The sequence below is a fragment of the Ambystoma mexicanum genome, chromosome 1p (genome assembly GCF_040938575.1).
Source record: "Ambystoma mexicanum isolate Mex_15411 chromosome 1p, UKY_AmexF1_1, whole genome shotgun sequence".
Lineage (NCBI taxonomy): Eukaryota > Metazoa > Chordata > Amphibia > Caudata > Ambystomatidae > Ambystoma > Ambystoma mexicanum.
In genome coordinates, this window is record NC_090921.1 from 671,618,914 (window position 1) to 671,643,747 (window position 24,834).

At 43.2% G+C, this 24,834-nt stretch overlaps 1 protein-coding gene across 1 annotated transcript in view; it reads right to left on the reverse strand.

The window, feature by feature from the left end:
- HORMAD1 (HORMA domain containing 1) overlaps positions 1-24,834 on the reverse strand; it is a 2,731,278-nt gene that overhangs the window by 2,203,332 nt on the left and 503,112 nt on the right. Inside the window, exon 3 of the mRNA XM_069642620.1 lies at positions 6,687-6,750. Within this exon, the coding sequence (XP_069498721.1) occupies positions 6,687-6,750 (64 nt within the window). The remainder of the gene's footprint in view (positions 1-6,686; positions 6,751-24,834) is intronic.

Here is a 24,834-nt window from a genome sequence, read left to right on the forward strand (position 1 = left end):
ATAAAATATAATATGCCAAACATTAGGCTTAACAGTGAAACACTCCCCATTTCGACACATTCCTTATATATATATTTACTTGAAAATGCTGATTGGTGATCCACTTACCACCTAAGTTTCTTGTTAATAAGTGGCTATGAGTCAAGGCAAGAACAGTTTTTTCGCTTGACACATAGCGAATAGCCCGGATCGATGTATCCGGTCAACCATTGACGAAAATACCACGCTTATATGGCTAATTGGTTTCTTACATACAATATATTATCACTCGAATGTTCTCTGATAATGAAGAGCTGATCTAATAAATGAATATTATCAACACGCATGTACGTGAGAGTGACATCTCATTCTAGTCTACGTGTGCATGCGCATAAATTGAAATGACCAAAAAACGGTATCGTGTTTTACACGCCGAGACCATCTTGTAAGCGCATGCGTGGGGGAGTAGTGTTCGGCTCAGTGGATCCGCACCGCTCCTATCACGCATGCGCACTGCCTTCAATGCGCGTGCGTGAGGGAGTAGTGCCCGGTTCTACAGATCAGCGCTGCTCTTCTCACGCATGCTCAGTAACACGTAACTTCTGTTCAAAACAAGTCTCTCGCCCGTGCGAAGAGATACACATCTTCACACCAGACGGCAGGAGCTTCTACGGTCTAATTTGACTCTCGATTACGAGGTAAGGAATGATCCAGCACACAGGCTCTACGTTCTTTTGAAACAGTGCGTTGAACTTCTAGGGATATTTTGTAGCTGCATAGGTATTTAGGTTAGTTTGAAGAGGCAATATAACTAGCAGGTTTACGGGTCTCGAGTCCCAAATGACTGATTACTTGAATAGTTTGGTTATTTACATGACACAGATATAGTTATGTAATACAATTAAATTTACATTGAACACAGTTTGTGGTTAGCACTAAATAAATCACCTATATGGAGGATTTATGGCATAGTTCAATACAGTAATAACATATTTTTACTAAAATAACAGGGGTGATCTGAGGGCTCAATACTTTTTCAACTAGTTAATCAACTTTCAGTGATCTTCACTTTTACTTTTAGAAACAGCTGTCTCTGAGTGGACCATTCTGAGGGTGTAACTACGACACACTCGTGTGTACGAATGCAGTGACATGCAAACAGCACAGAGAACGATCAAGTTTGAAATTTGGGATCCCACCTGCATAACCACAACAGGTGGGCTATATTTAATTGTTCAATTGTGAACTGTGAAATTAGCTATTGACAAACACTAAAATCTGGCCCTTCTCTACACTTTACCATAAGAATCAAAGGTGTGCATGAACTCATGTTTTGGAACCAATAGTATCATCCGCCCTGAAGATGGACTGATGTAAAGTCCGAAACGCGTTGGCAATTAAAGACATAATATGAATTCGGATTGGTGAATTTTAAACCAAAAGAACTTTTATGTGTATGACCAAAGGAAATCAATTTGGACATATGACAATCTTTGTTAATTAATTTTTTGATCACAAAAGTGAATGTGGTGTTGAGGGAACAGGTCCTTGTTGATCACCAGGTCTGTGTGTTGGGAGTGTTGGGGGGAGGGGAGATCCCCTTTGACATATGATAGGAAGTGGTCCGAAGTAATGCCGTAGCTAAGAGAGGCATTGCTAGAGTGTGGGGCTCGGAGGATGCCCTCCCCCCGTCCAAGTGGGAATCCACTATGGATGGGTGCATGAAAATGGAAAGGCTGGTCTACAAGAAATGGGGTTGCCCGCAAAGACACAGAAAAGTATTGGGAAAACGGGTGCGTGAAGGGGACGAATCAGGTTTATTTTCGGTGACATTGTGGGAAGGTGTGGGGCGATTCTGTTGCCTGAAGGAGAAGTTGTGGGGTTTGCTGTGTGGGGAGGAAGGGGACTTGACAATGACTCCACGAAGAAACCTTTCCTCGATTCATAGGTTGTTAGAATTGTTAACTAACATTTGACATTGGTTGTTTCAAACTACTTAGGTGGTGGCAGAGACACTTCTCAATGGGTGCTGAAATTGCAAAAAACATGTACAGGCTCATTTTCGAGTTCCCCGTAATTTGGCGACGGGGAGTTGTTACATGTGGACATACATGTTGCCAACTCCCCTTCGCCAAATTTTGGTCATTTGCACAGTGAAGAGCAAATGTGCAGACACACCATGCAAATGAAGTAAACACTGCATGTGCCAGGCGTGCATAGCAAGCAGTTTTTACAAAGGAACCATATCTAGTCTGATTGCTTTATGCTGGGGCATACAGGCGCAAATGTTGGGGCATTTGTATGGCAGAGAGGCAGCAGAAACACAAGTTGCTCTTCTCTCCGACATGCAAATGGACGAAAATGAGTTGTGATGCATGACGCAAAATCCTTACGCAAGGTTTTTATGCCATGCATTTACGTTACAGCTCTGATGAATATTAGCCCCTAACTATTTTACCTGGATGTAATCACATATGTCCAACACATGCGCAAAATACACACACACACACACCTACGACCATTAACCAGCTGATAAGGACAACAAATGCGCAAACACACATACATGTGCGACAACAAACCAGATATATTTGTACATGTCGACGGATACAGATGACGCTTTCACAAATGCACACACATGTACGGCATCTGACTAGATGTATTTGGACATGCCCACGAATACAGATGAAGCATACACAAACACAAAAAAAGGGAATTAAATGGGAAAATTTATTTTGCAAGGCATTAAGGTTGCTATCTATAAAAGTAAAGTATAAACACCTTGGAATCGCCAATATAAAGGTTACCATAAACATAAAGTATACAATAAGTAGTCAATCACACTAAAACTCAATCCTCAACTTGCTATACCACTACTTCATAACATTAATTTTCAGGAGGGACAGCCATTTTGCTTAATAACAATCTTCGGTTTACTGTAAACCATACTTTTTAATACTTCCTGATCGACCTTAATATTTCCATTTGCAATTTAAAAAATGTTATTCTTATTTCACTCTACTGGAATCCTGCTGCTCTGTCCATAGAGTCTGCCATTAATATTCTAAACAACACCCTCATTGAATTAACCTTAAATAATCCTCAAGCAGAAATTCTATTGGGAGGGGACTTTAATTTTTTTTTGTATGCTACTACTAACTCAGAAGTGTCATCTACCATGTCTAGTCACTCTAACACTCCTCTGTCAATGGTAGCATATGGTCCCGATTTTTCTCTGATTGGGATTTCTTTGCTATCTTCCCAATCTCACTGGAAAAGTATTTTACGTGGAATAGAGGAGTCTCCAAATCAACTATTGACTTCATTATGACCTCGAAAAATCTGTCGAGCTTACTTTTCCCTATTGTTTCCCTTCCTGTTACATTTGGTGATCAAGCTATGATATTCACTACTACATCTATTACAGTAGAACATTTCCAGAACTCACCAACTTTAGCTCTAGTTGAAACTGATAGAACGTCACTATCAATTCATTGGAATGCTTCAACCTTTAGACGTTTAACATTCCTGTTGAATCGGGATCTTTGGCCAGAATATGACCGACATCGTTACTCAGCGGAAAAAATTCTTACATGGAACTTTAACATGATTCAAGTCCATCTAAAATCACTGATTCCACTTTCCAAAACTAGTTTGCCTACAAGTGCAGCACGCTTCTCTCGCTTGCTAGTTTAAAGACACAAAAAAATTTGAAGTAAGTCATCTAAAGAAAGGGGGTTTCGTTTTTGGAAGTGTGGAATATTGTGCTGCAAAAAAATCTCTTTTGCAGAAGTATAAAAACGAAACTAAAAGAATTTGCTTTCAAATAATGCTCGACAAAACCAAAAGATGGTTAGTCATATCTGTAACTACAATATTAGAGACATCTGGCGAATTTTACGCTTTGTAAATGGGAGAGTTTCTGATTCATTAGATTCGTCTATTGATGGTACTACTTGGTACAAATTGTATGAATCCAAATACTCTCTTCCATCTTGGTTCTCTCATTTTGACATCACAAACTCATTGCGTACGATCCCTTCCGAATGCCCTTGGTCTATTGCTGATATTATTTTTGCTATTAACAAACTCAAGCTTTCCAAATGCGCAGGGCCTGATGGTCTTCCACCTTGTGTGATAAAAGATGATCCGCAATTTTGGGCAATCATCTTCTTAAGGATTTATCAAATTATCTTTAAAACCAAGTCAATACCTGACTCATGGGTCACTTCTATTATTATACCGCTTCACAAAAAGGGCCCTTTGAATGATCCACTGAACTTCCGCCCTATCGCGCTCATTGACACTGCAGCTAAAGTGTTTGGGTTGGTGATACTTGGTGAGATGGAAACTTTTATAACTAAAAATTCTATTCTCAATAAAGCCCAAATAGGATTTCATAAATCTATGGGTACACAACTCAATGCAACAATTCTGGCTCATTTAACTGCTGCAGTTCAGTGTTCTAATTATGGGCCCATCTTTATTGCCTCATTAGATCTTTCTTCTGCCTTTGATTGTGTAATCAGAGGCAGACTTTGGCAAAAGATGTTGGAACATAAGTTTCCCCCTACCTGATTGCACTAATTTCTCTACTTCATCACAATACAACTTGTAAAGTGAGAATCTCCAAAGAAGTTTATCTGACTGAAGCAATCCCGACCTTTATTGGAGTTAAACAAGGATGTAACCTAGCAGCGGTACTTTTTAATCTTTATCTGTCAGACATCGAGCGTATCTGGGATCCTAATAAATCTTTTGCAGTACGAATAGGCGATTTACATCTATCATGGCTGGCATACGCCGATGATGTGCTTCTCTTAGATGGAACGCACGCAGGACTTCAGAATAAACTGGAATGCTTTTCACAATATTGTAAAATAAATAATTTGACTGTAAATTCAACAAAATCGAATATCATAATACTATCATCGAATAAAAAGAACTGCAGAAATTTCGATGGACGATTGACTCAATTGAAATCCATCTTGTCAACCATTTAACCTACTTAGGTTATAATCTTGCACATAATTTGTCATCACTATTCTGGCAGAAAGCGCTGGCTGAAAAAGTAACCCCTTTGATTGGACAAATGAAATGAATTCTTCAGAAATGTTGTAATTTCTCACCGATTCCCTTCTATGAATATTATTTGAAAAAGGTGGAAGCTATTATACTATACGGGCTCAACCTTTGTCTCTTAGATCTCGATGTTTTCTTAAACCAATTTTAAGTGAGGATTTGGAAGTCAACGTTGAGACTGCCAAACTATTTACCTAACGCCATACTAAGACATGAATTGGGACTAAATTCTTTAGCATCACGTTACCATTGGAGACTCCTAAACACTTATATAAAAATGCGTTTTCCACCTTTGAATTCCATCTATGAGGACCTTTCTGTGATGCTAACTATATCTCAACCAAGGTCCATTGAATTCTTTCAGAAATGTATTTTCAAGTTGTTGCCCCAGATTAACATCTTGCCTGAAGAATTACAATGGAAATGGCGTCTTGCTAGAAAAAGAATTTTCCTAAATGATTGGGCCGCAACGTCAGACTTAATTTCGAGTTATTCTTCATTGTCCGAATATGGCAGTTTCAGGCATAAGCAATATCCTTGCTTGCAATATCTATCTCTTTGCCCTTGTGCAGCTGCTCGCAAACTCTATATGCGATTTTGTCTTGATCTATTTCATACTAAATGTAGAACTAAGAATTGGTCACCTCAATCAAATTTATTTGATACCCTTTCTTGTTGATTCTGTAATAATGAACAGGCAGAAGAAAATTTAAAACATCTTTTTCTGTTTTGTACGTATTTTGAATCCGATCGATTAAACATCATAAAAGACTTTCACCATGCCAATACGATTACAGGAAGGAATCTTGTGTGGGCTACATGTATGTGGGGAAGTTGTAACTCCATTATTCTAGCAACTGTACGTTTTCTTAAAATTATTGAATTTGCACTTGAAGTATAAAGTCCAAAGAAAGGTTACAGAAGTTAAACATACTTGTGATTAGTCAAAAAAGAGATATATGATTCCACAAGAATCCTGGCGGAAAAACAAAAATCATACTTGTGTGTTGTTATTAAAAATGTCATGCTGACTTTTTATTTGTGTTGTATGTTTACACATTTCATAGATAGGTAAGCGATTAAGTTGTTGTATTCTCGTCTTGCCATTTTAAGGGTATTTTAATTATGATGTTTTTTCTTTTTTTTCTCTTTCCTCTTATGATTATACTCTGATTTTAACATTATGTAACCAATTTGTAAGAAAAACAAAGTTGCTCTTTCTTTTTTGTAAAGGTGCGTAAGCACTAAAAACAAAATAAAATAAAAAATAACATTAATTTGTAATATTAGGTAACTTACATCGGTCCTACAGTTAAAGTGAGCCCTGTGAAGTAGTGCTGTAGTGTGAGTTTTATGTTCCGTTAGGGACTATTTAACACAGACTGATTGTAGTAACCTTAATGATGGCATTTATAGTATTTGCAGAATTGTTTTTTTTTCAGGTAATAACCTTCAATTCTTATTAAAAAAAGAAATGCTTTCAACCACTATACAAATATAGAAGACTTATCTCCAGTTAAATATGAACATTCACAGATAAAACTGAAGTTTTGTCAATCATTAAAACAAAGTTTGTATAAAGAGAAAAATGAACAGTTTTGTTTTCAGATTTAAAGTGTACTACATACCATTTCACAAGCTGTGTGGAGCCAGGAGAGCTTTTATCTTCTCTTAAAATTTTTATGCACAGCCCTAAAATATAAAATAAACATGTTCTTAAACTCCAAAATACAAATGTTACATTTTTTGTTTAGGCCCACCAATTTAAATCAACTATATGCTTTTAAAATAAATTCGAAATGTTATTTTCAAATGTTACAAAATGTAACAGATGGTGCAGAGATCGGGCAATACTAAGTACTTTAAATACCTGCACTTTACCTTCAGCCGGTCCAATAGCACAGCGAGTAGAGCCTGCTGACGCAGGTTCGAATTCTGGCAGGGCCAAACTCAGCCTTTCATCTGTCCGAGGTCGATAAATGAGCACCAATCACCGTGGGTAATAATAAGCTGCACTCAGTTGCCTGAGGGTTCGTAGCACTATATAAGTGCTAAATTATTATTATTATTAGTCATGAACTAGAATTTACTTTAAAAAACTCACAGGATAAAATTAATAGAGCCTTGGTCAATGAATCCCACGGTTGCTTAGCAACCGAAAGAAATGCAGGAATGTGTGAAGTTCAAAAGTGCAAGTATGGAGATGATGTATGTGCTCAGCTGGCAAACGAATCAAGTAAATGCTTCAATTGTTTCCTGACTATAAGTGAAAATAGGAAACTGAGATGAACTGATCGAGTGAGCCGCACAGGTAGCGACGGTGCTTTAATATTTAGATCTTACAGGGACAATGACGTACGTACCTCAGTTGTGAGACATGACTGATGCACATAAGCAGGAAACTATTGCAAAGAGAGGTGATCATGAAAGAAATTGATGAATATAGGATGTGCAGCACGTGGAAATTAATTAAACTGCCTATCACTGACGTAAAAGTTAATCACAGTAGTAACTACTGTACTCATAGCGCCCAGTCCCCTTTCCTTCATGCGTTTAGGTTTTTCCCTACAATAGAGACACAACCCAGCGGCCTGATGCAAAGCAGCAACAATTCAAGAAATAAAGAAACGCAGGGCATATGTTGTACCTCCCTTGCGCATACTCCCTGCCACCAACCACCAGTCCTTTTACAGGAGTGTGGCCCAGGGGCGGCTTGTCCATAATGGGCGGCGACCTACCATCCATCCTCCCATTATGGAGGAGCTGTCAAAAGTAGAATGAAAGCAGTGCGGAAGAGCGCTCTCTCTTCCGTGAGGAATCCCGAGAATACATGAATGCCTGCCGTGCGTGGTTGGGGCGTATATCTCTCGCAGCCAGGTATGGCGTGTTTGGTATGCTGGCTGGGACATTGCAGGGAGAGGGGATGCTCCTGCACAGCCGCCTCACATTGCACTCTCAGTGAAGCGTCGGGGTGTTGAAGTTAGAGCCCCTGGCATGAGCAAACTGCATGTCTGGGGCTCTGAAATGTCATTTCGAGTTGCCTGGTTCTTGCTGACATGGACCCTAGAGGAAGAGCAGAAGGAGGACTGGGGCTGAACGTCAGGTAAGGTATTAAAATTGTGTGTGTATATTTGAGAGTAGACTATGAGAAAGTGATAGGGGCAGGTGTCGGTGAGAATGTCTGTGTTATATGTGTGTGCACGTGTTTCGGTGGGCCTGGCTGATTTAGGCTATCAGCAATAGACATGGCACTGAAGCGAGCAAACTGCTCCTGGCTTCTGCCCTGAAATAGCACTTTGCTCGATGGGACTTGTAAAGCACACATATGATGGCGACTGTGAATCTATAAGTCCCAGCATGCAAATTGCGGCTGGCTAAAAATACTGACCTCTATAGAAGTGCCCTAAAAGTCAGGGCCCAATTTGGCATCAATGTGATGCTCTTGGGACTGCAATTTGTGTACAGTACTGATTAGCTTTAAACCAATCACCTCACACAGACTATCCAATTAGAATTGAACCCAAACTCAGTAATGTCTCCCACTGGACTCCCACTTGTCACTCACTTCCACAATAAGTTATGTTACCTGTCCTTCACCACATACCTGGGAATAAAAGGTATGCACCTTATCAGTTATTATAGTTAAAGGGACACTCAGTAAGCATTGACAGAGTAGAGTGTAAAATCCTGCACACCACCACGCTGCAAGAGCCTGTTTTTGGAGGACTTCACTCAGAAGCAGGAAACTGGCAGAATCTGGAAGAATTATCATTTTCACAGATTATTGCACATATATTTGCTCTAAAAAGTATCACACTCTCTCATCACCCATCTCCATCTGAGCAACTCGTGCAGCTCAGTCATTCCTAGCCTCACTCCAGGAAGGCAGGGGACGTGGTCTCTGCCAGGGTGCTAACGGCTTCTTCCACAAGTGTCACCCCACTTGTATGTGTGACATCGAGGGAGAACAGTGTGCCTGAACCAGGAACAATGAGCACCCAAACCATTTCTGCCTTTAAACTCCCTGAAACATGTCAGGACCGCAGAAGTGGGCAAGTAAACAGTGTGCCCCGCAGTGCAGCAGCATGCCTGTAGACATTTCCTAGGTCCTCTCCCTTCATCCCCTACCTTTTCACCATCCCTGAACATGCATTGAGGTACCCCATGCCGGAGAACAGTGTGCATCAGAGATGTATTTTCCTGTTCATTTCACTGTGCCAGCCAGAATTTTTGCCAGCATTCGTCTTATTGCGACATGTCTGTGATGAAGGGAAATGTATGGACACAATAAGCATACAAATATTTTTTAAACTGACATATAGTGTGGGAAAAGACATCATGAAAATGGATTGGGAAATACTCCTGTGCACTGCTGGTAACTTGCATGGGATGTCATTTTTTTATGAGGCTACAAAACCGATTGCAAACTGTGTGTCTGTTAGCCCAATTTTTCACAGAAGGTGTGCTGATATATTCCCCATTTTAACCGAAATATCTAGGGTGAGATCCCCTCAAACCATCATTGGCTGATTAGGGCTCCCTCGCTACGTATGGTCACGCTCTTGTATATTTGTGGGGAACATTTACACCCCTTCAATTAAAAAAATTCACCAGCTGCCACTGGTCTCCAAACGTTTGTTACCAGGGATTGTAGGTGGTTACAATGGAGGAAAGAGGACTAAGGACTAGGAGTCAGCAGAGTATCTAACTTGCACCTATATCCTGTTTCCATTCCTCCATACTTGTGGGATATTCCTAAGCATCCTGTAATCATTGGTGTATGGAAAGAAAAACAAGCTTTGAAACATATTCCTAACCAAATAAGTTTCTGAATACTGCCTGAAAACAACTTCCATTGGCACAAGAACTTACATCTAGGTCATACTGCTTAGCAAGGGTGGGGCCAAGGCATTCGCCCTGCAGATGTCGTCCATTAGAATTTGCCTTTGATAAGCCACAGAGCCTGCTTTGGTGCAAACCTCGTAGTCATGCGCTCTCTTACAGACAGCAAGCTTGCTAACTTTGTATGCTTCCAAGATATACAAAACTACTCAGCTGGTGATGAAGGCTTTTGAGGTTGCAGAACCAGGAGGGGAAGTACCATATGCAACAAGAATGTGTTTACCTGCCTTGGACTCTTCTGTCCTTTCCAGATAAAATGTTAAAGCCCTTGCTACATCTAAACAATGAAACATCCTGTAAAAGAGATATCTTGACTGTTAGGAAAACTCGGAAGGAAGTTTAAAGTCAAAAGATGGATGTGCTCGCAGCACCACTTTATTCTTGTTGAACATCAAGAACGGCTCTAGGGAACACAACGCTTGTAATCCACTACAAAGAAAACTGTCCTCGATGTCACAAATGTAATATTTTCTATATCTGTGGGTTCGACCAGGTAATGTGCAAACACTGCCAGGACTACATGGAGATCCCAGGGAGAATGAGGGGTTCTGATTAGAGGGTACTTTTTCAGTAGAACATTATAATACATTCTAATCGCAGAGGTTGCCATTAAGGAATCAATAGCATGCAAAAAGATATAAGCTAAAAGTGGTGGAAGCTAAGTCCTGCAAGCCTTGATCCCATTCGAGGACAAATAAGATATTAAAGGATTGAATATTATCCAAAGAATATATCTGCGGATGTATATCTCTTTCAATATACCATTAGCGCAAGCTGGCTCACCAACTGGCATACTGATGGTTTATAGTCATAAAACCGAAAACAAAAATCCCGAATACAATAATCTCGAATCCAAAATCTCGAAAAAAAAAAAGTCGAATTTTTTTTTAATGACGTTTTTTGTTCGAAATGGGGGGGTTCCCCCCCCAACCCCCCTTTTTTCTATTTTTTTTTATTTTAACCCATTTTTTTTACTTACCTGACCCCAAAAAAGCATATAATTAAATAAATAAAAAATTCGACTTTTTTTTTTTCGGGATTTTGGATTCGAGATTATTGTATTTCGAGATTTTTTTTTCGGTCTTTTGACCGACCACCCATACTGATATCTAGTGGATGGTTTCCTTGGCACTTTTATTATGTCCACGTTCTCATGCGAGAGTCCCAGGTTCCCAATCACTACGACCTCAGGTTCCAGGCTTCTAAGGTTGAACTGAGGGAAAAGGTGAAGAATCCTGCACCCTTAGGGGTTCGTCCATTACCAGAAGCTGGTGACATGGCATCAGAAAAAGACAAGATCTGAAAATAAAGGTGTGTTCGGCCATTGAGGAATAACGAGGATCATCTGCCAGCCTACACTTCTACAGTTTGAGACTGACTTTGCCCAGCAGAGGGAGTGGTGGAAAGTAACATATACAGCAAACTATGAGTAGTAGAAGGGCATCTCCCAGTGAGTCTTGACCTTTCCCTGCCTGACAAGCAAACCAAGGACCCTTCTAGTTAGTTTTCATTGCAAAAGAAATTGATAAGAGCCATCTGATTGTTGACATCCCAAAAATTGTTAACCGGAAGGTCGTGTGATCATGTGTCGGTTGTGAAAGACAAAAAAGAGGTTCCACTATACAAGATTGGAGGTGTCAAACCACGACGGTAGGTCCGTTTTCACTGTGATGGGTACAGGGATTATATAGCTGTCTGTGGTTGCATTTCCAAGTGTCGAGACAGGTGCAACTAAGTATGCCTCATATGCAACCTGTCATATGGTTCCACTGGAGTGCAAGAGACCATAAACTCCAGCACTCTCAAGAAGAGTACCACCTATGCCTGCACAATATTAACCACTGCTGAGCAGAATTGTTGGAAGAGCCTGAATTCTCTGGCAAATAGGAAAAACCTTTCATATTTGCATGTCCTAAATAAAGACTTTATATTGAATCCTCTGTGTGGGCATTAGCTGAGAATTTCTGACATTCACAGACAGGCCCTTTGAAGACGGGAAATGTATCGTAACCTGTAGTCAGGGTAGAAATGCCTCTAGAAAAGAGGCTTCGACCAACCAACTGTCTAGATAGGGGTAAATGGGGACCTCATTGGTCCCAAGTGCTGCCATGATTTTAGAGACCACCATTGTGAACCTAAGATGGACTGAACTGAAGCCACATGAGAGCACCCTGAACTGATAGTACTGGTTGTCTGTGCAAAAACCGGGAATTTGCGATGGAACAGCCAAACCTGAAGGTCTAAATAAGCAATCCTGAAGGTCTAGGGAACCCATCCACTCCCCCTTCTGAAGAGTTGATAGAATTTGTGATGGTGTGTCCACCTTGAAACTTGCCACTGGACTAGAGAGATCCGAAGTAGTCCACAGACCCCCTTGTCCACCTTCGTAACCGCAAAGCGAAAGTAGGAACCCTGCTGATGGAGCATTCTCTGTAGCTCTGAGAGAGAAGCTTTTAGATCTCTTCTTGCAGATTTGATGAAAGTTGTAGGGGAAAGGGATGAGGACGTGGGAGTGGAAGGAATAGATGTCTGAACACTTTTGTGATGGCCTCCTAAGCTCTGTCTCCTTCACTAGAACCACTGGGCTGGTAGACTGTCAGTGTTTTACATTGTAATTTGAGAAGGCAGGGGGGGTGAAAAGAACCTGGATTTGTATCTGCACTGTTGTTGGTGCAGCACTGTCCAAATATCCACTGTCACAAGATTGAGCTCTCGCCTGAATTCTCTAAAGGCATGAGACTGTCTGATCCCCTCACACTTTTGAGAGGAGGAGGAACTAAGCAAATCATTCATGATTGTGAAAGGGACTTTGCAGCCATGATGCTTTTATTTTTTGTCAATTCCTAATCAGTTGTTGGATCAAACAAATGGTAGCCATCAAAAGGCTAACTCCTCACCTTTCCAGTGCCTCATGCATGCGTTTAAAGCCCTTTAGAAAAGCTGAACGTCTCAAGTATAAAGCTAGACACATGCCTCTTGCAGATGTATCTCACATGTAGTGGGCCAAAATATTTGATTCTTTGAAGCCTGCAATGAAACAATACCTTTTATCCAGGGCCAGTAGTCTTCATGTTACTTCCAAAAGTACATGTTACATGCTGTCAAGATGGCACCCGCATCTGCGTGTCTTATGTGTAGTGAACTATTCAGGTACACTTTTTTGCCCCAATCATCACAGACGTTTACTCTTTGCCAAATGTTGTAAGCAAGGTCGAGCTTGAAGTAGAAGACAAGCCGGGGTTGCAGATACTACCAACCAGTGAGGGGCAAGAGTCGAGAAAAGAAACAGCTTTTCTAACGATACTACCATCGAGTGAGGGGCAGGATTCGAGAAAAGAAACTGTTTTTCTCCTGCTGGCAGTCTGAACTTAGCATCAAGTCTCTTATTGGTGCTGACATGATCAGAATCCTAACAATGTTTATGTATGTCAGACTCCAGAAGATCTTCCCCACACTCCTCCTCACCTGTTTCCTCTATGGAACTGTCCAACGCTTCTGAAGTCTTCTTCTGTCGCGGTTTCCTCTGTTCTATAGGTTTCTTTTCTTTCTTCTGATGAAGATAAGGACGTGCTCCCTCAGAGGCCACCTTGACTGGGAGTGGTAAACCAGACTAGATGAACCCCAGGGAGCAAGACCCAAAGTATCAGGGAAAAAGCCTCCTGGCTGAAAAAACCCTGTTGGGTGAAGTATGGTTGTTGGATCCAAATATTGTCTTCCAATGGAGTTGATTGTATCTTGGTGAGCCGGATCTTGCTAGTATGATGCACTCTGGGAATTGTAGTCCCGGAGGAAACGGGAAGTCAGCTGACAATACTCCGTTACTGTCTGATTTTGATAAGTTGAAAGGAACTCTGGGATTCGTAGTTCCCCAAAACGTTCAACCTGAGCGTGTCTTCACAAGAACAGGAGCACAAACAGTGCTGTCGATTGTTCAGTTCAAATGGAAGTAGAAGGTAAGTATAGTACGGCAGAGGTAAGTGCTGAAGATGAGAAAAGCTTATCATGAAGAATCGGAAGGGAGACAGAAAGGCAGAAGCAGAGCCGCCAATGGGAAGAGGGAAACCGTATCCAGAAGAAAAAGGAAACAAAAAAGAAAGGTAGGCTAGCTAACTCGCGTACGCTGGTAAGCAAGGAATGAATGAGTAACGGCGTTGCGAGTAGCGGCTCACCCGTGCGGCAGAGAGAAGACGCTGTACAAAAGGAAAAGAAATAGAACTCTAACGGCGAGACGTGCAGAGACAGGAGATCTGTAAGAAGGGAAAGCAAAACGAGGTAAAATAGGAGGAGAGGTGTGGAGAAAGGCAATAGAATGAAATAACAACAACAGTACCTTAAGGAAAGGAATAGTCACCTGAGTGCAGGAAACAGTACAGAACGTAGAGAGAACTGCACGGGAAGAGAAATATAGCGGAGCGCTGTACTACAGAGAAAGTCACTGGAACAACACAGAAACTCTGACTGGGAACCATAGACGATACAATGCGAGGATTGTATCCAATTCTCCATAGATAAACATTCGGTGGCCATCTTGGAAATAGACTAGAACGATACAATGGAACACAGGACCACCATGTTAGGTGTACTTCCAATTCTGCCAGTACTTCCAGGGGCGATGCATGACAATGTACCTCTTTTTGCGAAGGTCTGGTTGGAGAGTAATTACCAGTTTAGGTGGGTCAATGGCACTCCATAACTGAAAAGGTTCTCTCTTGAAATAACCTTATGGAGGGGGAAGATCTTTCTCATCCTCTTCTTCATTATCTTGGTCTCCCCACCCTATTTTTAACCTTGGGAAAGAATCACATTTTTTATAGTCTTGTATGAAAGGCCCCAGGTCGATGGACAGAGTATTTCTCTGAATTGTATAGTAGTAGGCAAACTATAGGGGCTAAAGGAACTCCTTTGGTTATTAAATGGCAAATAACAAGGACAAAAGAACAAATCATGAAGAAGCTTAATACATCTCGCGCACCGGGACCCGATGGTTTGTCGAATGAAATAATAAAGGAGTCACCCGAGATATGGGCGAACATTATGGTACAAATTTTAACTTTGATAAATCAAATACCATCGACATGGAGACTGGCCATTTTAATACCAATATTCAAGCAGGGAGACAAAGAAAATCCGGCAAACTACAGGCCAATTGCTCTCTTAGACCCCTTAGGCAATATTTTTGCAATAATGTTGCTGAGAGGTCTGACAGATTGGGCTGTAGCGGAAAATAGGGTTGCCACGAGACAGACAGGTTTTGTTCACTCAGTGGGAACAAACATCAATCTTTTCCTGTTGAATCTTATCAAACAAGAAGCCATCTCAAAAAACCAACCAGTCTGGATGGCTTTTGTCAATCTCCATTTAGCTTTCGATACTGTAAACCGCCAATTACTGTGGAACAAACTAGAAAATGGAAATGCCCAGTGCATATATTGCAGCTAATAAAATTACTTTACTCATGTACCAAGATACGAGTAAGGTTAAGTAAGGACGGCGTTCAAACGGCATTCATCTAGACACGGAATGGTCTCAAACAAGGATGTCAGTTGACGGCAAAACATCAATCTTTTCCTGTTGAATCTTATCAAACAAGAAGCCATCTCAAAAAACCAACCAGTCTGGATGGCTTTTGTCAATCTCCATTTAGCTTTCGATACTGTAAACCGCCAATTACTGTGGAACAAACTAGAAAATGGAAATGCCCAGTGCATATATTGCAGCCAATAAAATTACTTTACTCATGTACCAAGATACGAGTAAGGTTAAGTAAGGACGGCGTTCAAACGGCATTCATCTAGACACGGAATGGTCTCAAACAAGGATGTCAGTTGACGGCAAAACATCAATCTTTTCCTGTTGAATCTTATCAAACAAGAAGCCATCTCAAAAAACCAACCAGTCTGGATGGCTTTTGTTGATCTCCATTTAGCTTTCGATACTGTAAACCACCAATTACTGTGGAACAAACTAGAACATGGAAATGCCCAGTGCATATATTGCAGCCAATAAAATTAATTTACTCATGTACCAACATACGAGTAAGGTTAAGTAAGGATGGCGTTCAAACGGCATTCATTGAGACTTGGAATGGTCTCAAACAAGGATGTCAGTTGCAGCAACGCTTTTCAATTTGTTTACTGCAGATTTAGAACAAGAAATTATATCTTAGATAATAAATCTGCCAAGACTAAATTCAACAGGTTTACCCTTGATGATGTATGAGGATAACATCATCCTTCTTGACAAAACTCCAAGAGGTCTACAACATAATCTCGATGCGATGGGATTATTTATGGACAAAATGAACTAAAAAATAAATATCCAAAACAAAAATCATGTCCATAACGAAATCCCAAGCCCAAAGAAAGAACTCCGGTTCTATACATCAATGGTTGTCCACTAACTGTAGTTGCAACCTACAAATATTTGGGGATTACAATCAGCCAGACAGCTGATGAAAAAGAATGGGAGTTACAACTACGAAAGAAAGCACTTGCCCTGGAAAGGCAAGGCTATATCCTTCACGAAAAGTACGGAACATTTTCATACAAACCCATTGTAACATTCTACAGGAGTAAAGTTATCCCTGAGTTGGCATACAGAAACAAATCGCAAATAAACTTGTTGGTGAATATTTGGCCTATACTAGAGTAAATATTTTCGTGAAAAATAATTAGGTTGCCCCAATCTTTTCCTGTAGCAAGAATCCGTTTCGAGATAGCAATACAATCTCTGACCTCGATTGTAACATGGAAAAGAGTGGATCTCTATATGAAGATAATTGCAGAAGAAAAGATCCCAGCACTTGAAATAATGAGGCCAAAAATTGACCCCATATGTGCTAGAACATTGACAGAATGGAATCAACAAATGGTACAATCCCCTTCAAGCCCAGACACCACCCACCAGACCCCTCTCCTCCGCCAATACCCCACACAGCCCCCTGACAGCCTCCTGACACCCTACCAGTACAATGTATAGCTGCAACTTACCCGAACCTCTGTGGTCTGCCTCCACCAGGAAGCAGACCTCCAACATGTCTACCAGCAACACAATCAACTGGTAGCACTGATGAGCAATCCAGGACCAGAGCATCTCCTGTCACTCCCTGGCAGACCTGAATCTGCTGCACCTTAACTGGACAGCACACTATTGCACCAACAACACTGTGGCCACCCCACCCACATGTGGCATGTGAATGCTATGCAAAGTGGCATGAGCATATTGGCCACTGTTCTTTGCAAAGGCATCAACGCACAGAAGTGAATGAATGTTGTGAAAGAAGCACACAGAATGAAACATTGGGCAGATCCATGAATAATGACTAGGTGCATTATAGCCTGAGCATAAGTAGCCCGATGGTAGGGGTGGCAAAGTCCATGTCAGGGGTGAGAACATGACAGGGTTGTGCATGGGTGATGGGAGGTCAGTCAGAGAGTGCATGACTCAGTGAGACAGAAATGTGTTCTGCCACATAGAAACAGCAAACATGAGACAAAACTGCATTCCAGTGCCAGAGATGGAGCATGCCATAAGAGCAGGCAGTGTGTGACTGCAGATGTTGGTGGGTGTGTGAACATGACATGGGAGTGACACAGCAATGAAACAACAAATGCGCAAGTGATTTGTCCAGGCCACCTATCCACAGTGAGCCCACTTCCCACCGCAGCACCCACAATGATTAATACACACTACAGTGAATAAGTGTGGGCACATATCCAAAGCATGTGCAAAGGGGACACATGAGCTCCAGTGTACTTGAAATTAAAACAATGCGAAAGTGTGCAAATATACATGAACAGGTGGCAATCCATCCCCAATGAGAGTCAACAAAATAATTCATAAGACATCCACACATCACTGCAACCATACCCGTATGTACATCACACACAAAAGAGAATCCGCCACGCCAACCACACTGACACACTGATGCCAAACATGCAGTGATCCTGCACATGTAATCGAAAGTGAAAATCAAAAATGCAACCTCCAGTCGTTTGATGGCCTCTTCCCCACATGTCAAGCACATGTGCATCCCTCCACCCGCAAACATCACAGCATCAACATGAGACACACAGGCATGCCACAATACACATGACCTGCAATGAAGAGATGCACTGGGTGAAATTGAAATAACAAATGCACAGACAGACAAATGAACTGCATGAAGCGTGGAATGAACTCATAGAAAATCTGTATGAACATAACTATATACATGAAAAAACAGAAGGAATGCTCCAGAAGTTCAGGAAAAAGAAAACAATTGGAATGAACCCTATTCCTAAAGAACTATATACATGAAAAACTGGGAAGAATGTCTCTGAAGTCTGGGGAAAAAGTAAAAAACTGAAATTAAACCTATACCTAAAGAACTATATACAAAGGTAGTGGGCTAGTCCTCCTCACAAATTTCCAACAACCTGTCCTATAGGGCCTCATTACGAGTTTGGAGGTATTTCAGAGGAAAATCCTCTGAAATACCACCAAATGGATTTACTGTTACCGCCACTTGGTCAGGTGGAATTTCCACCTGATTACAAGTGGTGATATGTGTAAATCCCCATTTATTGTGGGTCCATTGCACCCAATGGGGCTTTTTTGCAGAATTACCATGGCAGAATCACTGCTGCAGTAATTCCGCCAAATCTGCCGATTTATTGGCGTTGAGTGGCAAGATTTAACTCCAAGGTTTTGCTGGAGGTAAATCTTCCACTCAAAGCCAAAACCCATAATTTGGCATAGTGGTAAAATTGGAGGTAACTATGTTACCTCCAATTTTACCATTTACTGCCATACTCGTAATGAGGCCCTAGGGTTTACACTTATGCAGGGTAATTCATGGAATTAATGTGCGCTGAAAAGGGGGGCGCAAGCGTGAAAATCGCAGCGCCCGTGTGCGAAAGCCGCGCACGCAGCCATTTGTCGATTCATGGAATGCGCTGCACGTGGCTTACCTGAGATGTGCGCTTAATCCACATGTGGCGCACACGTCATTGCGACATCCCGAAGGCTGTGTGCGAGACGGCCAGTCAAGGCGCACACAGGGCAGCGCACACACCTAAAAAGGGGGCGGAACACGCGGAATGGGGAACAACACGTGAAAATGTGGACGTTACGGGGAAGTACCGCTGCTATATCCTCGCAACGCCCACAGGCGCGCTAACAACACGTATTCATGGAATCGAACAGGGGAAACCCGCGCGCAACAAAAGACGCACCAATCCGGAAACAAGTACGCCAGCAGGAAGCAGGCGTAAGCGGCCCCGCGCAGCATAAAAGTGCACACAAACAACAAACAAGCTCATACGCTACAATGAATATACCATTCCTCGCAGCAGTGGTCGTGGGACACCGCAGGAGGAGGAGGAGGATAGCCAGGCCCCTTTATTGTTTTACCCAGGACAAGCCTTTTTGGGATGCCTCATGACCAGGTGTATGGGAGGTATAGGTTTCCACCCCCAAATCATCCTAAAACTGGTTGCTGAGTGGGAGGATGACCTCGCATCACCCACGCTGTGCTCCCAAGCACTGAGCCCCTTGGAAAAGGTGCTCAATGTACTGCATTTCTTGGCTACTGGGTCATTTCAGCAGACAAGTGCCATAGTTGGGGGCGTCTCACAGGTCACGCAGTCACGCTGCCTACACCAGGTGTTGGCGATCATGACTGCACGCCCCTCAGTCCGCAGGCACATATACATGCCCAGAACACCCGCAGAAAGGCAGACTGTGGTCCAGGACTGTTACGGGGTGACACACGGGGTGACACACTTCCCCAAAGTGCTAGGTGCCATTGATTGCACCCATGTGGCTCTACGTCCTCCTAGGGCAACTGAGCACATCTATCGAAACCGCAAGCACTGGCATTCCATCAACGTGCAGGTTGTATGTGATGCCAAGGGAATCATCACCTCTGTATATGCCAACTATCCGGGGTCCATCATGAAAGTATTTATATTCAGAATGTCGCCCCTAAACCGGGACCTGGAAGCTGGAAGGCATGCAGACACATGGCTCATTGAAGAGCACAAATGCCTCTGCACATGCATGCATGTCAGACACTGACAAATGGCAAAACCCAACTAATGACAACCATTATCACTTCCCGAGGGGACAGTGCCTACCCTCTCAGCACCTACATGATGACGCCAATACGGAACCCCGCCACACCACCCCAGGTAAGATACAACACAGCCCATATTGCAACCCGGGCATAGTGGAGCGCACATTCGGAGTGCTGAAGTCACGTTTTCGCTCCCTTGACCGCTCTGGTGGCCAGCTGCTATATGCGCCCCCAGTAGTGTGCAGGATCATAGTGGCAGCATGTGTCCTGCACAACGTTGCAACCCGGCGGGGCGTGCCGGTGGACATGGTGGTGCCCCCAAATCCCCAACCACATGCACGGCCACTGAGCATAGAAGGGGAAAGGGCATGTGGTGAGGCAGCCCGTACACAGCTTGTGGCACATTTTATCACCTAAAATCCCACCCCTGCGGAGTGCACACAGGCCTGGCACATACCAGCTGACAATAGATGATGATGACAAAAGGGACAGTCAACTGTCACAACCATACCACCCTGAGATTGTTTTCCTGGAAGTGCTACATTGTGTGCATCCCTAGCTACTTAAACAGACCCAATGCTGTGTCAGTAAAAGGCACACATTCATGCAGCATGAAGGACTACCCCCTTGAAAAACAGTACACCCAAATAGTGGTATGTCACCCAACCTCTCCCAAACCCCATCTCAGCTGCCCAAGACACCATGGCATGGCATGCAATGTCAAAGCAACCAAATGAATGCACAACACATGACACAAGTGTCGCAAAGTGCACCGTCCCAAATGGAAACAGGCCAGAGACAATTCCCTCTCACCAATGAAAAAGAAACAGCACACATGAACAAATACCAGCAAGACAAAACATTAATACAGGACCCAACAGTAGCAACGTATGACAGTAAGCAATAACAATACTGCAAGTGTCACAACCTGACAAAGGCAGCACATCCACCCCTTCCATCTCCAGTGTGTTGCTGGTAGGTAAATGTGGCAGTGTACTGCATACAACATGAACTGCATCTGCAATGGAGACAGGCAAGTTAAGACATGAAGAAGCTACATGCAAATATGCATAATGGCCAGTATGGAATACAATATACAAATCAACCATGCAGTGGAGAAATCATAAGCAATCCCCACTAGGGGTGTATCCACAGTATGGACTACAGACTTCCCACACAACTTATGGAAGCCCAATGCCTCTGTGTAAGTTACTGTCACAAAGTGACACCCTTGCAAGCCCATGGAAAGGGGAAGCAGGAGTGGCATATGTGTCACGACCCCAAGTTTCAAACACAAACACAGGACAAGCCTGCATGGGCCCAGCAGGAACACACAGTGGATGCCTACGGGTGCCACACAAAGCAACACGCTGTAACATGAATGTACAATCTGAAAAAAAATATATCAACAAAAAAGGTAAACAAAAATAAAAAATGAGAATGAAAATGAAATGAAAATGAAAAGTAAAACTTAAAAATTCTAATGAAAAATGAAAATGAAACATTCAAATGAAATATGAAAATAAAATGAAAATGAAAAAACAAACTAAAAAATTGAAAAGAAAAAATTCAAATTAAACATTCAAATTAAAATAAAAAATCAAAATTAAAAATGAAAAATAAAAATTCTAAAATGAAAAAATAAACAAAAATCAAAAGGAAAAATGAAAAATAAAAATAAAAAATGCCCATTGGTCGACCAGGGGGGCGGGGGCACCCAGGAGGGAGGAGCTACAGGGTGCACCCCAAAACCCACATGCATGGATGTTGAGAAAAAAAAATAAAAACCCTCCATGGGCTCATGGCCTGCATGGCTACCCGATAGTGGGAGAACTGCCGTCGCTGTCATCACCCTCTGGTGGTACATTAGAAGGTGTGCGTGGTATGGGAGGCAGACCACGCAAAGCCCTCGCATGCTCCTCCATGGCAGCAAGCATGCAGGTCTGTAAGGTTTGGTTCTGCAGGATGATGGTCCGGAGATCCCCATGCAGCACCATGGACCTCCTCACGGGTTCCCTGGAGCTCAACTGAGATTGTGCGTGTTAGCTGCTCCAGCTTATGTTCTGACCTTGCGCTCTGGGACATCTCAAGTGCACCCACAGTATCTCTGAGGGACCTTGGTTCTAACCTCAGGGCATCCCTGTGGGCCTGTGACTCTGCAGATATGGCTGTGCGCAGAGTCTCCAGTTCAGCCCGTCGGTCCCTGTTGGACGCCAACATGTCCTCCCTGTGTGAGCAGCACCGGGACTCTGTTGCCTGCTGCTGGAGCTCCACCTGCCTTGCTGGGGGGAGAATGGAAGTGGCCACCCTATCCATGGCCTAACCCATCATCTCCACGATGCTCCCTGTTGTGCTGCAATAGAATACATGGAGTTCTCCCACACGGCCACCGCGTTGGCAGACACCACACCTGTTTGGCCCAAGGTGATGTGCACCTTGCTGTGCTGGCACTGCCTGAGGCTGCAGGACTGGATTCCTCCTTTGATCTGCTGGCCCAGGAAAAGGAGCAAATATAGTGGAGTGTGACCCTGCATCCATAACCGCCACATGTGGTTATTCGAACACTGAATGGCCCATTGAGGGGTCTACCCCCAGTGCAGGTGCATTGGACAGTACAGCATCCCTGTCAGAAACACTCACCTGTGATGGGTCATTTGTCTCAATGTCTGATTCAGCACCTGAGCTATAGAGGTCATCGGAGGTGTACCCAGAGACACCTGTGGACAGGATGGTCTGAAGGACTAATGGATTTTCCGGCCCCACCCCACGTCCTCCATTGGTGCCTGGATGGTGCTCTGAGTACTCCTGCCCCTGCGCCATGTCCTCCTCCTTAACAGCATCTAGTGCCTCATCTCCTGCACAAAATTAAAACAAAAGTAACGAAGACAGGCATGGGAGACTCTCTGCCAGACATGAGTCCTGGTTACAAGAGCCTTACCCAGAGTCTTTAGCTCACTATCTTTCACAGAGGAGAAATATCTCTGGATAAGGCTCTTGTAACCAGGACTAATGTCTGGCAGAGAGTCTCCCAGGACCCCCCTTGTTATTTGCATATTTTAAGTAACTTTGGGTCTCACCCTAAGTTACTAGGGGAATCCAGACGTGGATCCCTTGCTCACTATTCTTAGAGGCATAGCTACACCCTACTGATGAGGTTCAACCAGACCGAAACACGTGTCTGGGGTTGCTGTTGGTACTCGTTCAGAGGAGAATTGCCTAGCATTTTGGTGCTGGACTGCCCCAGAGCAGGACAAAGACTGATATGTTTGGGATATTTCTCCTCTGTGAAAGATAGTGAGCTAAAGACTCTGGGTAAGGCTCTTGTAACCAGGACTAATGTCTGGCACAGAGTCTCCCAGGACCCCCCTTGTTATATGAACAGCATAGCCGACACACATAGGCATCACAATCTACACATCGAATACATTAATGAGACATGTCACACATGACACTAACTCTGGCATGCAAGCACTGGCTATGAAGTGGAAGGAGATCCTAAAAGCAGACACTGAGGAGTCCAAAATGGAAAAAAAGCAACACATGTGCTGCATGGTGCATAGCACCCGCATCACACATTAGCCTGTGAGTGGCATGGACAATCCACAAACATGACACATGCCAGCACACAGATAGCACGTAGCATAGCCATGGCAGAATTGACAAAGACACCCAGATGGTAGTAAATCAGTACTGTCCACCATCCATGAGAGACGCACATCATGAAATAGAAAATGCAAAAGAATGTGACAAAACACACATGTGTCACACGCTGCAACAACGCCAGTGTTTACTAATACAGTGATGGGAGGCACATGGATACATCAATGGTAGGTCACTTGGACATAGCACAAGTCAATTATCATGTTGAACATTCAAACAGGGCTCCGAAGTGATCGGGTGCAGTGCATCTGTAGGTGAACAAAAGTCAATCAGCCTGATTAATTAAATCATTTCCATAAAAAGTTAACAAATGTGAGGCATTGTGGGTGAAATCTATGTCTGAAGTATGGTGAATATGGGGCAGAACGGCACAAAAATGTGTGTTTATCATGCAAATGATTCCATCAATCAGGCAGAATGAAAACAGTATTAAGAATGTTGTGGCATGATGCCAGTTGAAGGGCAAGTGCAGTCATTATGTGCAACGTGTTTTCGGCCGTCAGTAGGGATACTGTGAAACCCAAACCAAAGGGCGGGGGATGGTTTGGAGGCACCACATGGGTCACATGTAGCAGTCATGACTACACAGCATGACCTGGCACTCAATCAGAACACATCACCCAAGCAACATACACATGGTCTGCACACACACGCATGGCCACTCACCGGACATTGCCTCAAGATCTGGTAGGTCTCCCACGCCTTGGATCTGATCCTCTGCGATAAACCCTCCAGCGATTGCCTCATGTTCTGTGAGTTCATCCTCCTCTGGTGGAGACCCACTGCCAGTCACCAGAGTAGAGGCATAATTGGAAGCCAGCTTGTTTTTTCTCAGCGTTTGAGGTCATTCCACTGTTTTGAGCAATCATCAGCTGTGCGCTTCACAAATCCAAGGGAACTAATCTGGTCCGCGATGCACTGCCAGTGGGTCCTACGTTGAGCAATCGTAGTCTTGCACCCTGCAGTCACCAGCATGTCACGGCCATGTGCCGACACGTAGCTCACAAGTGCGTCTAGTTCCACATCATTGAAACTCCGCTTCCGGAGGGGCGAGCCGTGCCTGGGGTCCCAGCCTGTTCCGCAAGAGCACGCTTCTTCCTCTTGAGAGGTGGTGCGGACCCCGAGTGGTTTACGCCGCTCTGGTCGGTAGGGGCTGA